General features: G+C 42.7%; 2 protein-coding genes across 6 annotated transcripts in view; one reads left to right on the top strand and one right to left on the bottom strand.

Annotated features, from left to right (window-relative positions):
* The window catches only part of LOC108308003 (paired immunoglobulin-like type 2 receptor alpha), a 36,400-nt gene extending 35,057 nt beyond the window's left edge, over positions 1 to 1,343 (top strand). For 2 of the 5 annotated variants that reach the window (XM_037740309.1, XM_037740308.1), the window contains one exon: positions 1,042 to 1,342. In XM_037740309.1, the coding sequence (XP_037596237.1) occupies positions 1,042 to 1,224 (183 nt within the window). In that variant the 3' untranslated portion in view covers positions 1,225 to 1,342. Of the gene's footprint in view, positions 1 to 1,041 lie in introns of all 5 variants that reach the window. The other 3 variants (XM_037740312.1, XM_037740310.1, XM_037740315.1) reach the window with 3 other exon arrangements.
* The window catches only part of ZCWPW1 (zinc finger CW-type and PWWP domain containing 1), an 18,285-nt gene extending 4,957 nt beyond the window's left edge, over positions 1 to 13,328 (bottom strand). Inside the window, exons 1-10 of the mRNA XM_017533608.2 lie at positions 12,409 to 13,328; positions 11,776 to 11,854; positions 10,804 to 10,921; positions 10,347 to 10,498; positions 10,026 to 10,148; positions 4,296 to 4,412; positions 3,456 to 3,576; positions 1,813 to 1,888; positions 1,282 to 1,390; positions 282 to 323 (exon numbers count right to left, since the gene is read on the bottom strand). Of these exons, the coding sequence (XP_017389097.2) occupies positions 282 to 323; positions 1,282 to 1,390; positions 1,813 to 1,888; positions 3,456 to 3,576; positions 4,296 to 4,412; positions 10,026 to 10,148; positions 10,347 to 10,498; positions 10,804 to 10,921; positions 11,776 to 11,854; positions 12,409 to 12,696 (1,225 nt within the window). The 5' untranslated portion in view covers positions 12,697 to 13,328. The remainder of the gene's footprint in view (positions 1 to 281; positions 324 to 1,281; positions 1,391 to 1,812; positions 1,889 to 3,455; positions 3,577 to 4,295; positions 4,413 to 10,025; positions 10,149 to 10,346; positions 10,499 to 10,803; positions 10,922 to 11,775; positions 11,855 to 12,408) is intronic.
* Between the last annotated feature and the right edge of the window lie 1,175 nt (positions 13,329 to 14,503).

Here is a 14,503-nt window from a genome sequence, read left to right as displayed (position 1 = left end):
CTCGGCCTCCCAAAGTGCTGGGATTACAGGCTTGAGCCACCGCGCCCGGCGATGCTCCTATTCTTAATCTTTTCGGATCAGACATAATCTCCCCCACTGCCATCTAATAAACCTCTCACCAATTCCTAGCATGCACGCATGCTCGCTCCCTCCCTCTCTCTCTCTCTGTGTGTGTATATATATATATATATATATATACATATATATATATACACACACATTTTTTTTTTTAACAGTTTCACTCTGTCACCCAGGCTGGAGTGCAATGATGCGATCTCAGCTCACTGCAACCTCCACCTCCCTGATACAAGCATTTCTTGTGTCTCAGCCTCCCACTGGGACTACAGGCACACACCACCATGCCCAGCAAATGTTTTGTATTTTAGTAGAGATAGAGTTTCACTATATTGCCCAGGGTGGTCTCGAACTACTGAGCTCAGGCCATCTGCCCACTTCGGCCTCCCAAAGTGCTGGAATTACAGGTGTGAGGCACGACACCTGGCCCTAGCAATATTTTCAACCAACATTTTGGTGTCATCTCCAAAGTGAATCCTGTAGAAATTTGAAAAGAGGATTATAGGAACTCAGGTGATTTCACTTTGAAGTTTCTGACAAGTTTCTTTAGATCCAGCTGTTTGATTTAATACTCACAGCTTGATTTTCTAAGGCCTGTGAGCTACTGGGCCTCTGCTCATTTGCAAGGCTGGTCAAACCCAAAGTGACTACAGGGAGGAAACAGGATTTTGGTAATCCAATGGTTCTCAGCCGGGTAGACTGTGCCCCTAAGAAGGCACCTGGCAATTACTGGAGGTAATTTTTTGATTGTTACAACCGGGGCAGGGGGCAGAGGGTGGAGGTGGGGGCTGCTGCTGGTTAGATGCCTCTAGAGCCTAGGGATGCTGCTAAACATCCCATGATGCACAGGATAGCCCTCCACAACCAAAAATTATCTCATCTGAAACACCAATAGTGCTGAGACTGAGAAATCCTGAGTTAATCTGTGCCTTTATTTCTGCCACACCTATTTTGGCTAAACTGCAGAAAAACCTCATCTTCAGAATGGCCCCAGTCTGCAGGCAGGGAAGGGGACTGAAAAAAATCATTGCCCCGCTGCAATCCCAGGAGCAAGAAGAGTCCTTCATGAATTATCTCACCGTTGGCACACCTGGTCAGACCTGGAACTTTTCCCCAACATGGCTTAACCTGGGAGAAAATCAGGTTTAATAAAAGGAAGATTTCATTTTCCAGTTCTCTGTATCACAACAGAATCCCAAGATGTGCTCACCATGCCTGATGGCTCCAGGGACAGCTCCTGGAAGTTCTTCAGCATGTTGACTGGGATCCACGCACGAGAAACTGTTTCTCCAAAAAATGTCACATGGTACTTAGACTGAAATAAAAGATGGTCCCGTTATGGCCTCCTGTCCTGCTCTCTGCTTTTCTCCTCTAGCCAGAACAGACAGGGAGAATAGGAATTCACCCAGAGGAGGTGCTGGGCCTCACATGCTCCCTCGAAGCCTGACTCATCTACCCTACCCTCATTCCAATTGTTTTTCCATTCTAACCTCAGGAATCCTAGCCAAAGCATATTTGTCAAAACCACTAATCCCCTGACAGTGGATAAATATTTAATTAGACACAAGTTTGTTTCTACTGTATGTGTGAGTACTTATCTCTGTGTTTGTCATCCTAGTAAGGTGTTTTCACTTGCGTCTGCTGGCTATGTCTATGTCTCTAATCTGTACATCTGTGAGGATGGATTTGTTCTTTACTTTGGCCTCGGCTCCTCTAACCCTGAACCAGGAAACTCACCGGCAGAGAATCAAGATGGGAAGTAAAAAGAAAATATTCCCCCAAGTCAGGATCAGATTCTATCATGCCTGGCCACCTAGAGAAGGTAGTTGGGTGTAGGGTACAGAAAAGAAGGGGTTAGATGAACAGAACACAATCTCATCAATGTACATGCACAGAAAAGAGCGGTATGTTTTTGTTTTTTTTCTGAGACAGGGTCTCACTCTGTTGCCCAGGCTGGAGTGCAGTGCTGCAACCATGCCTCACTGCAGCTTCGATATCCCAGGCTCCAGTGATCCTCCCACCTCAGCCTCCTGAATAGCTGGGACTACAGGAACGTGTGCCACCACAGCCAGCTGTTTATTTTTTGCAGAGATGGGGTTCCACTATACAGCCAGGACTTATCTCAAACTCCTGGGCTCAACCAATCCTCCTACCTCAACCTCCCAAAGTGCTGCGATTACAAGCTTGAGCCACTTCACTCAGCCAGCAGCAGTACGCTTTGCAAAAAAAAAAAAAAATGAAAAAAAGAAAAAGAAAAAATCCAAAAAATAGATTCCCATCCCATCAGCCCCCTCTGGTGGTCACTGCTGAATGACTCAGATGAGGAAGGACTTCCACTGATGCACACAGGAGCGCAGAATATACCTAGTGAAGGTATCTTATCCTTCTGAACCATCCCACAATCTTAAGAACAAAATCTTTGACTAGGGACATCTCCAAAGAAGAAACTGTCCCACTTGTCCTTGTTATCTTTACTTTGTATGTCTCAATCTCAATATTTTTATTTTTGGCCGGGCACGGTGGCTCAAGTTTGTAATCCCAGCACTTTGGGAGGCTGAGGCGGGTGGATCACGAGGTCAAGAGAGCGAGACCATCCTGGTCAACATGGTGAAACCCCGTCTCTACTAAAAATACAAAAAATTAGCTGGGCATGGTGGCACGTGCCTGTAATCCCAGCTACTCAGGAGGCTGAGGCAGGAGAATTGCCTGAACCCGGGAGGCGGAGGTTGCGGTGAGCCGAGATCGCGCCATTGCACTCCAGCCTGGGTAACAAGAGTAAAACTCCATCTCAAAAAAAAAAAAAATTATATTTATTTATTTTTGAGATGGGGACTCACTCTGTCACCCAGGTTGGAGTGCAGTGGTGCAATCTTGGCTCACTGCAACCTCTGCCTCCTGGGTTCAAGTGATTCTCCTGCCTCAGCATCCTGAGTAGCTGGGACTACAGGCGTGTGCCACCACACCTGGCTAATTTTTGTTTTTAATAGAGACAGGATTTCACCATGTTGGCCAGGCTGGTCTCAAACTCCTAGGCTCAGGTGATCTGCCCACTTGGGCCTCCTAAAGTGCTGAGATTATAGGCATGAGCCACCATGCCCGGCCATTCTCAGTATTTTTGAATGCCTCAGATCCACCCTCTTCTTTCTACCAGTTGGGGTAGCACTATCAGACCCTTTTTACAGGGAGCTATTACCTCCATGCTGAAACCTCCAGAAAACACTCTCTTTCAAAGCCTCCAGGCTTAGTACTTTATCTTTTCTCTCATCCCATGCTCTAAGGCCAGAACCATTTCAATTACAGATGTTTCCATTTCCTTCCCTCCCTGCTTGAATCTACCTCTCCCAAGTTTGTGAGGGATGCTCTATGTCATAGTGCCATACCAGGGGTAACCGTATTGCTTGGCCCAAATGATGGATCCTGGGACGTAGGAGGCATAGGCCACATCACTCTCAAGCCCCGTCCAGGTCTCCTCAGGAATATCACAGCGATTATACTCCATGTCTGCCAAAAGACAGAAGGAATAAAGGAACAGGAAGACACTCATTGGGAGAAAGAGCTGGATGAGGACAAGAAGGAAATTGATATATGCAGCAGGTGGGACCAAAAGGGCACCTGGGGGATCAGCACGGAGGAAGAATAAAGACCCATGGAGAAAATGCAGCTGGAACCAGTGGAAGTAGGAGTGCTGCCTCTTCATACTCTATACTGTAAAAAGAAATTCCACGCTCCTGCTCACACTCCTGTGTGTCTGACTATGCTCCCATCTATGGAGCACCATGAGATAATTTCTCTAAGACTCTGTTTTCTCATCTGTAAAATAATTGGGCTGGACTAGATCATCATCTCTTCCAACTAGTTTCAAATGTCCTAGAATTCTAAGTATACCAGATCTCTCTCATCTGTTTTCCCCCATATAATCCTATATCCCTCCCTATCCACCAACCCAATATCAATGTAATCAGGATTGACAGGGACAGACCAATGCTCATACGTTTAGCTTCCAGGCCCCTCCCAAGATCACTTTGCAGGGCATCTTCCTCCAGACTTTTCTGCCCAAATTCATCTCCATATGACAGGCAGCTCCTTCCTCTCTCCCAAGCACTACAAAGACCCCCTGGGTGTTAACTGTATTTATGCAGTATTCAATCTAAATGATAAGTTTAGAGAAAGAAAAGGAGGAACAATAAAACCTGAACGAAAACATTTCCAGTCTTTTCTACCTGTGTTCTGGTCACAGGACCAATTATCTGGGAGAACTGAGGGGTCAACGTTCCCACACAGCCGCCTCCATTTCCCACAGTTTGGGAAGGAACACTGGACCCAGACCAGACATTGATCTGTGAGAAGGGAAAAATGAAATAAGAGACTTAAAAATATGCTCTTCCTTTTTTAATTCAACTAAAATCAGCATAACCCTCCCAACTCCCAGAATCACATATAGAGCGACATAAGAGATCAACCAGCCTGATCCCTGACTTGTAAGTGGGAAACCAAGGCTCAAAAAGGTAACATGGTGATAGAGCTGAACTTAGAACTCAAGTCTCATGTCTTAATCTTTTTCCTGTACTAGGCTACTGTGTCTCCTTACCGCAAGGCTGAAACGAATGTTTCTTGTATTGACAGTTCTTAAATTAGAAGGCTGCCTGGCATCTTTCCAGATAGTTAGTGCCTTGTTCTCTGCTGGCATAACACTACTGAGTTCTTCTGAAGGGCTACCCAGCATCTCTTTTGTGCACAACATCCAGAGTTCTTATCCAAATCTCAACTGATTTACCTGTCGCCAAATCACCAAGTTGCAACCTTTAGGACCAACAGTGTCTGAGTTCACTCTTCTCCAAAAGACACAGATTAAGCCTATCACTTCTCCATCATCTATTAACTTTGGGCCCTGCTCAAAGGCCAAGCCTTCCTTTTATCCATTACTCTCCAAACCTCCACCTCTCCTAAGCTGACTCATGTCCCTCAGCCTCTCTTCTCTCCCACCGAAACTCTTCCATTGTGGTCTTGGAAACTCCACTGACTTGAGCAACGAAAAAGTTCACATATCCTCAACCTCATCTCTGAACTTCTATCTCCTTTTTGAAGCCTGGAGACCCACTAACGACGCTGCCCCACCCAAACCACCCCCACCTGCAGCCCTGTAAGTGGAGTCTGTTCCTCTCACACTCCCCATGTCTCTCGAGACTGAAAGCCGGGCCAGCATTATCATTATTCCCATTGCTACTACTCCCCAACTCTTATAAAAACCCCTCCTCCCTTGAGGTCTATGCCATTGGACTATACCTGCCTCTCATCTCCCTTGTAGAGATGCTGGCATCTGATTCAGTCTTCTCCTTTCCACCTCCTGCGTGCCCCACCCAGTCATCTGCAGGAACTGCACACCCTCTGAGCCACTTATCCAAACATCCTCACTACAAAAATGCCCCATCCTTCCACCTCACTTGCTCAAAGACTCCTATAGCAACTTTCATTTTATCTAGCTCTCCAACTGACTGCCCCTACCATCCTTTCCATCTGGAAGCAATTTCCATTCTTCCCTCTGTTCCACCCAGGTTTGATTACTTGACACGTACTTGGATTCTCTTGTAGACACCTTCAGCTCCCTTTCCCACAGTCCTTCCTTGCACCCAGATAGCAAAACACCAACTGGTATGAATCCTCTCTCCACCTTTTCTGAGCCTACACTCAAGCAATTGAGTTAAGAGAGAAAAATCACGTAACAGACACATAGGTATCACTATATATTCCCTATTTAACATTATCAACCAATATATTTCTCTAGTAGTTCACTCTCTCCCACTGCCAAATTTTACCTTAAATACCTGATCATAAGGGATGGCCCCTAATCCTATCCTTCCAAAATCATCCCTCAGAAAAGCTGATTTGCATATGGTTCCTTTCAAAATATCACATATAAGAGAGAACTTTCACAACTACTTTTTTTTTTTTTTTTTGAGACACAGTTTCGCTCTGTTGCCCAAGCTGAAGTGCAGTGGCACAATCTTGAGTCACGGCAATCTCCACTTCCCAGGTTCAAGTGATCCTCCCACTTCAGCCTCCCAAGTAGCTGGGACTACAGGCATGCACCACCACACCCAGTGAAGTTTTTGTATTTATTGATAGAGGTGGGGTTTCGCCATGCTGCCAAGACTGGTTTTGAACTCCTGGGCTCAAGCAATCCACCCTCCTCAGCCTGCCAAAGTGCTGGGATTACAGGGGTGAGCCACCACACCCAGCCTCAATTACCTTATCTTGAAGAACAAAGTACTGGTTGGGAATAATGTGTTAGTCTTAAGTGACAGTTGCCAATGATAATTTTGGATGTTTACTGAGATGGCCTAGCAAGACTAGAAAAAAAAAGTAAGAAGAGAGGACAGGAATCATATAAATTAATATAGATAAATAATACAAATTATTAGCTGTTAAAGCAGTAAGTATTCATAAGAAAATGAGTAGGAAAAAATGACTACAATGATATGGAACTGGAAATTTATGGCTTGGAATGATATTGTTAACAGCACTGTACTTTTTTAAAAAAGTTTCAAGTAACCTAAAGGAACAGGTAATATGCTCTGGAAAACTGTGTCTGGTGCCCAGATGTGGCTCTATTATAATAAAGACTGATGTCACAGACACACGTTAAGAGGATTTCACTTGACCACTCATTCTTGAAACACTAGCCTCCTAGGTTCTGTGATGCCTCATTCCCCTGCCACCCTCCCCACCATTTTTGGGCAGCTTCCCCCGAGTCTCCTTTGCTGGGTTCTCCTTGTTCTCCAATCTCTAAATGTCAAGGGTACCAAAGCCCAGTCATGGGCCTTCTCTCCCCATAATACACTTTCTTCTGAGGCAAGCTCACCCATTCCCATGGCTTTGAAATCTATTTTCATACCTGACAGCACACAGCTGTTTACTTACAGCCTCTGTTCTGGGCTCCAGATTTCTAAGCCATTTTGTTCTTGACATCTCATCTGGATGTCTCACAAGGATCTCAAGCCTAAACATACCCAAACCTGAATGCTTGATCTTATCCCACAAATTTGTTCTTCCTCTACTCTTTCCCATTTTCTTTCACTTAACTATTCAAGCCAGAAACCAATCATCCTTGACATATCCTCCCTGCCTCCAGCCTTCCAATATCTGATTCATTACCAACTTCTAACAATTTTACCTCCAAAACATACCTTAAAACCATCCACTTTTCTCTTTCTCTACTTTCATCATCTTAATCCATTTTATTTTTATCTTTTTTTAATATTTATTTTTTTGAGATAGGGTCTTGCTCCACTACCCAGGCTGGAGTGATATGGTATGAACATAGCTCACTGCAACCTCAAACTCCTGGGCTCAAGTGATCTTCCTGCCTCTGCCTCCCAGAGTGCTTGGATTACAGGTGTAAACCACTGTGCTCAGCCATCATCCTAATTGAAGCCACCAAAATACCTAATCCTACTATTAACTTCTTAACTGGTCTACTCTTGTCTTCTCATACTCCATCTCCAATTAATCACCAAAGGCTCCTTTTAAAACAATAATTTGAAGATGTCACTTCCCTGGTTAAAACCCACCAGTGACTTCCCACTGTACTTAGGACATGTTCACACTGTACACGGTCTTTGACCTAGCCATTGCCTCCCTCTTTCCAGTCATCCAGAGCCACTTTCCCACCTTGCCTCCCTTTGCTCTCTGAACTCTGCAATCACACTGGCTTTCTTTTAGTATCTGGAACATGCCACACTTTACCCTACCTAAAACTTTTTCTTCACTTGGATAACTTCTATTCTGCCTTCAGGTTCCAGATGAAATACCGTTTCCTTAGAAATGCACTCCCTGACTGGCCCAATCTTACTTCTTCTCATGACACTCTGCTCTTTTCCTTCCCTGTACTTCATGCAAATTGTATTCAAATACTCCTTCCTGCCGCAGAAGCACTCACCTCTCCTTGGTAACTATAACAGAAAGAATGGTTTATTTATATAGCAGGAGGCTGATAAATCCACAATCACAATTCAACTCACAAGCACCACCTAGAGGGTGAAACCCCATCTGCCTGCCTAAGATCTAGTCCATGCAGTAATTTTTTTTTTCAATTTTTTAAAATATAAATTCACTTTTCTTTTCTTTTTTATAGAGACGGGGGTCTCACTATGTTACTCAGGCTAAACGTGAATCCTGGGCTCAAGCAAGCTTCCTGCCTCAGCCTCCCAAAGTGCTAGGATTACAGGCGAGAGCCACTGTGCCCAGCCCCTTGCAGTAATTCTAAGAGGTACAAGAAATAGAGCAACACAAATCTAATGACACCAATTTATCTGAGCTAACCAGACATCAGGTCAGTATCCCAAAAGTTCTCAAAAAGCACATTTGAATTTATATAGTCACAGAAAACCAAAAGAAAAACCTTTTAGTTTCCTTTTTGACTCTACCTAGAAAGAAACTCCCTTAGGGTAGTATGAACTCCAGACCACCCGGTTGTTCAAATTAGACTTATACCTCAGTGCCTTATGATACCATGTTATTATAACAAGAGGAATGGTTTATTGACCTGGACTATCTTGTTTGATGCCTGCATAAGCCTGGTTATTTTTTTGTTCTTGTATCAATGAGGGTCTCACTGTGTTGCCCAAGCTGGCCTCAAACTCCTGGCCTCAAGTGATCCTCCTGCCTTGGTATTTTTGAATTTTTGAACATACTAGTATATTCTATGATCTACTTTATTTCTTGTCATAAAATTTCCCATTATCACCTTGGTTATTTCATGTAATATATTTATTATCTAATATATTAAACCTATAAATTCTCTTAAGGAAGTGTTGTCAGTTTTGTTCCTCACTGTATTTTGGCCTCTGGTGCAACACTCGGCACAAAATATAAGACACTAGTAACTGTTGTTAAAAGAATAAATGAGTTCATATCTATCCTTACCATGCCTCGATCTAATCTTGAAGGCTAAAGATGATGAATAAATCCTCTGAATCTCTTTCCACTCCCATCTCTTCAATCTCGCCCTCTCTATAATTTTCCCTCAGCATGTAAGTATGCTCAAGTCTCTCTCTTTTAAAGTTACAAAATAAAAAGGCCTCCCTCAACTCTGCACCCATTCTTTTTAATCTACTATTTTCTCCCTCTTAAACTAATTGAAAAAGTGTTTATTCCTCAACCAGCTATAAGCTGCCATTCATGTTTACCAACCCTTTCGGTAATAACCAAACCTCTAACAGTCTCCTCCGTGATATCCTTGAGCTTATGTTTATCCTCTTTGACTTCTTTATGATGGCATTTGAATGGCTGAGCATCCCTCTTTCTTTCTTTATTATAACAACAGGAATGGTTTATTGACCTGGACTACCTGGCATCTCTTCTCCCCTGACATCTGTGATACCATTCCTGATTTTTCTATTACTTTTCTGACCATGTCTTCGTTTTCTTCCTGGGATACATCTGAAATGCTTTGTACATAGTAGGGACCCAACAACTATGGATTATGTGAATGACTGAATGAATGAAATCATTCTTTTAGCAGCATATTTTAAAACAAACAGCTGTGAGGGATATATTATATTTGGGGCTGGGTGCAGTGGTTCACACCTGTGATCCCAGCACTTTGGGACGCTGAGGCAGGTAGATCACAAAGTCAGGAGATCAAGAACATCCTGGCCATGGTGAAACCCCATCTCTACTAAAATACAAAAAAATTAGCCAGGCGTGGTGGCATGCGCATGTATTCCCAGCTACTCGGGAGGCTGAGGCAGGGGAATCGCTTGAACCTGGGAGACGGAAGTTGCAGTGAGCTGAGATTGTGCCACTGCACTCCAGCCTGGTGACAGAGCAAGACTCCATCTCAAAAAAAAAATTATATTCTTTGCAGAGTTTTCTCTAACATCCTAACCCTGCCTCTCTGCTCTATCTCAAGCTTTCAGGCCAAGTAGGTTTTCCAAACGAGCTGAACTCACCAAAACCACTTATCTCTCCTTTTTGCTGGTCCCTGATCTGGGAATGATCCTGAACTGTTTTCTCTAGTTGGTCTTTCTGTCTGAGCTCATGTCCACTTTGAGTTTTCTCCACCTTCTCATCTCCTGGGAAGAAAAAAGAAAACATGGGGTGGGGAGATGAAGAAGGCAATCTTTGTGGATAGTAAATGTCAGTGAAAGAAGGAAGAAGAATCACAGCCTAACAGTTTCAAGACTTGGGCTGAAAATTCTCAGCCTGCCTATGGTCCCATTACCTAATTTCCCAGAGCAAGTGCTTGAGCCAGGCTTCAAAGCTGTACTTACCAGCTTCCTTCTTTCTTTTGCTTAAAGAGAGTCTACTGGATTTCTTCTCAGAGGGTGCAGGATCTGATTGGCCTAGCTTAGACGTCCTTATCTCAGGGACAGCTTCACCTTCCCAAGACACTGAAATCTCTTGAGTATGTGGTACCTCCTCTCTGAAAATGAGATTTTATTTTAATGAAAGGTAAAAAGAAAGCAACTGCAGAATTCTTCTTTTGAAAAAACCCAAAAGTAAAAGACAGACAAATCCTAGGCTCTGTAAGGCCTCTGAGGTCATTTCATAAATCTACTTGCCTATTTTTCCCAAATCAAACAGGCATCTTTCCTGAGCTGAGAGAAATCTATAGAAATATGATAAATGACCAGAAAGACAGACAAACAGATAGAGAGACTGACCGACCATGATTTACCAATGTGTAGTCCATTCTGTGTTCACCTTGCCTCACTGAGATAAACTTACCCATCAGCATTGTCAGTATCAGTAGCAGAAGCAGTAATTCCTGGCTCCTCGTCTGACTGAGTAGATACTATGGGCTGGGCACAAGAAGTCTCTGCAAAATCAAGGCCAGATCCCGTCCCTCCCAAAACAAAATACTATAAGCAGAGAAGCAATAAAACAATCATTCTATTATTCCCTAACATTTTCATTCAAGTGTCTTCTCCCTGCAGCCTGAAAGAGCCTACCTTTGACCTCCGGTCATATCACAGAACTTTAGCTATTTAAATGTTCAGGAAAAACTACAAATATATATATATCTTTCTGTAAGCCTTTCCAGATTGATGTGCCTCATTCCAGGATGGTCAGGTAATAATTTTGGGTACACAAAAAAATTATAGGCCGGGCACGGTGGCACACACCTGTAATCCTAAGCACTTTGGGAGGCCAAGCGGGTGAACTGCCAGAGCTCAGGAGTTTGAGACCAGACTGGGCAATATGGTGAAACCCCATCTCTACTAAAATACAAAAAATTTGCCAGGCATGGCAGCATGCACCTGTAGTCCCAGCTACTCAAGAGGCTGAGGCAGGAGAATTTCTTGAACCCAGAAGGCGGAGGTTGCAGTGAGCCAAGATCACGCCACTGCCCTCCAGCGTAGGTGACAGAACATGAATCCGTCTCAAAAAAAATAAGTAAACAAAAGAAACAACAACAAAACCCCATAATGGCTTGAAAAGTTTGGTAAGACTATATTTAAATTCTGAAGTCAATGTAATCTACTTTTTCTAAAATATATGTACCCTTTATCTAAGGTGGTTTATAGTCCTGTTGATAGAAGATGAAGTATTTTTAAAATATGTTGAAGTCTCATCTAATATTACCTTACTTAGAAGATGGGAGAGAAGGAGAGAAGCTGTAAGATTTAACTCTACCTTCTCAGGTCTAACAGTCACTCTGCCTAACTAAAACCCTTTTTCTCTTACTACATGCCATACCCAAGCGCTCCTGAAGGGACTTCTGCAGCACAATCTGGACAATCTCCTCAAATTCTGCATTGGTAAGACTTGACTTTTCCTGCAGAGACAAGGGTAGGGGAGGAAAACCACTTAATCTGTCCATGGTTTTCCCCTCTGAACAGTCAGGGAAGCCTCCTTTAGATGAGGCAGTAAAGTTTGGAAGACTGAAAGCATGCAGTCAGCATACCTAAAGAGGCCATGTACTCTATCCCAGATCTCCTGGGAGTAAATGAGTCAAAGGAAACAGAAAAGTGTATAACATCTCTTTCCACTTCTACTCCCATCTCTAACCCACCTCATCTCATTATTTCCTGCTAAATTCTTTCATCAAAACATTTTTGACCTCTCTGAGNCAAACAAAACAAAACAAAACAAAACTAGTATTAGTATTAGAACTCTTGAAGGAATTCTATTAGAGGAACACTATGAGCAAAAAAAAAAAAAAAAAAAATAGAAAGAAAAAGAAATAGAAAGAAAAAAAATAGAAAAGGAATACAAGTAACCTGAAACTACAGGGTATATTTTCCCAACGTGAAAAGACTGCTTATTTAGCCTGAGCCAGGGGCAGGGATGAGGAAATGTCCTACCAGAGCCCACCAATGTGACTGATACCTTTTCTTTCTTCTCTGCTTGCTTGTTGTTTTGTGCCTTTCTTTTTTTTTCCTGGCCCCTGCTGGAAGCATTGTTTGTGGTTGCTTTTTCCTCCTTCTTTAACCTGGCCTTTGGCAGGCTTATCCTGGCCTCTGTCTCTGGGGAACTGATCCCCAGGGTCTCCTTTTTGGGTGAGTTAGGGCTAAAAGGTATCAGGTTGTAAGATTTTTGTGCAGGTGGGGCAAAGATTCTCTTTGGTCCCTTTCCACATTCTGAAAGAAATGTGATCAAGTGGAATTTGTGAAACATACAATCTAACAGAGATTGCCAAACATTACCCTTTGACTGGCCATAACAGAATTATATGGAGAGAGCTTTTATCAAATTCAGATTCCTGGGTTTCTTGCTGCCTACTCCACTCCCCAGCCCTGAGATGCTGATGAGGTAGTCTGACATGAGAGGCCTAGCAATCTGGAACTTTACAAGGCTAGTTGATTCTGATATGCTTCCAGGTTTGGGAACTACTAAGTCAAAGGTGATAAATATAAACATGCAGGAAGCTGAATTATCCAAATGTGAAACTGTATAATTTGCTCATTTTTACTTTAGATAAAATTTTATGGAAAATTAAGAACAATTTTTTAAAAACTAGTCAAAATCTACAAATTATTCACAGCTCTTATGCCATCTCCTCAATAAAAATTATAATGATCCTCCCAGGTATATCTTTCTTCTGAGCTTCCTTAATACTCTGCACATAGCTGGTGGCATTTACCACATTCAACTTTATAATAGGTATTTAGATGCCTTTTCTCTCCCTATGAATTCATACATTCCTCGAGCAGGACTGTTTTTAAGTCATATTTCTTTCATTCAAAGCATCTAGCAGAGTAGTAATTTCACCAGAGTGGGCACAGAATATAATGGGACCTGAACCATCCTTTGGTGGAAAGGATGTCCAAAAGGAGAAAAATGAGAGAAATGTAGAAAGTGAAGGTCCCTCACTCTTGACTCACCTTCTTTATTCTGCAATGTTGTCATCATTCAGCTTAGAAACTATACTTTGTGTACCTCTGTTAGAAAAAAGAAATTAACCGCTAAGACTCTAATTAAACAAGATTTTAAACTCCCTTCTCTCCGTCTTGAGGTCAAAACCTGTTTTAGACCCATGAACTATGCTTCTGCATCCTTGACCTCCTCTGTGGTGCCAATTACATGCCTCTGTGGTACAAATTACATGCCAAGGAATAATGAGAGCTACTGTTTTAAAGATTATCAACAATCAAGAGTGGATATGGTAGCTCACACCTGTAATCCTGGCACTTTGGGATGCTGTGGCAGGCAGATCACCTGAGCCTAGGAGTTTAAGACCAGCCAGGGCAATACAGCGATATCTCGTTTCTACAAAAAATAAAACAAATTAGCCAGTGTGGTGGCACACACCTGTAGTCCCAGCTACTCGGGAGGCTAAAGTGGGAGGATCACATGAACCCAGGAGTCAGAGGCTGCAGTGAGCCAAAATCATGCCCCTACATCTCAGCCTGGGTGACAGAGACCCTGACTCAAAAATTAAAAATAGATAAACAAATAAATATTAGCAGCAATCCTTAGTGTTTTATGTGCCTAGAACCATGTCCAACATAAGGCAGGCAGCAGAAGTGGTAGTGGTAGCACCAGAAGCATAGGTAGTAGTAGAGCAGTGATTATAGGGTATGAATAATCCTGGCAGTTAAAGAGAGTTTTCTTCAGAGGGATAGCCTCATTTCATAAACCTCTCCTAAACACATAATTACATAATTTGGTAATTCTCTGACCTGACTCAGAGGTCTCTGTGCATAGAGAAGCCCCACTTTTAACATCATTATGATATTTATTTTCCCTTTCTTAGATCCTCAGTCCAATCAATTTTCCAATGTACTGGATTCTACCAATCTCCAGTCATAGCTCAGAAATATTTGGTAACCAGCACAGGTCCCCAGAGAATTTAATATCTTCTTCCTTACTCTCCCTTAGAATCTGATAATGAAAAATTAAATTAGTGCCTTCTTTGATAGTCATAGTTCATCTTCAGCAATCTACTCACAGATGTTCCACACGACATCAATATGTTTCTTGA

The sequence above is a fragment of the Cebus imitator genome, unplaced genomic scaffold, assembly GCF_001604975.1.
Source record: "Cebus imitator isolate Cc_AM_T3 unplaced genomic scaffold, Cebus_imitator-1.0 Scaffold82, whole genome shotgun sequence".
NCBI lineage: Eukaryota > Metazoa > Chordata > Mammalia > Primates > Cebidae > Cebus > Cebus imitator.
This window is presented reverse-complemented; position numbering and strand designations above follow the sequence as displayed.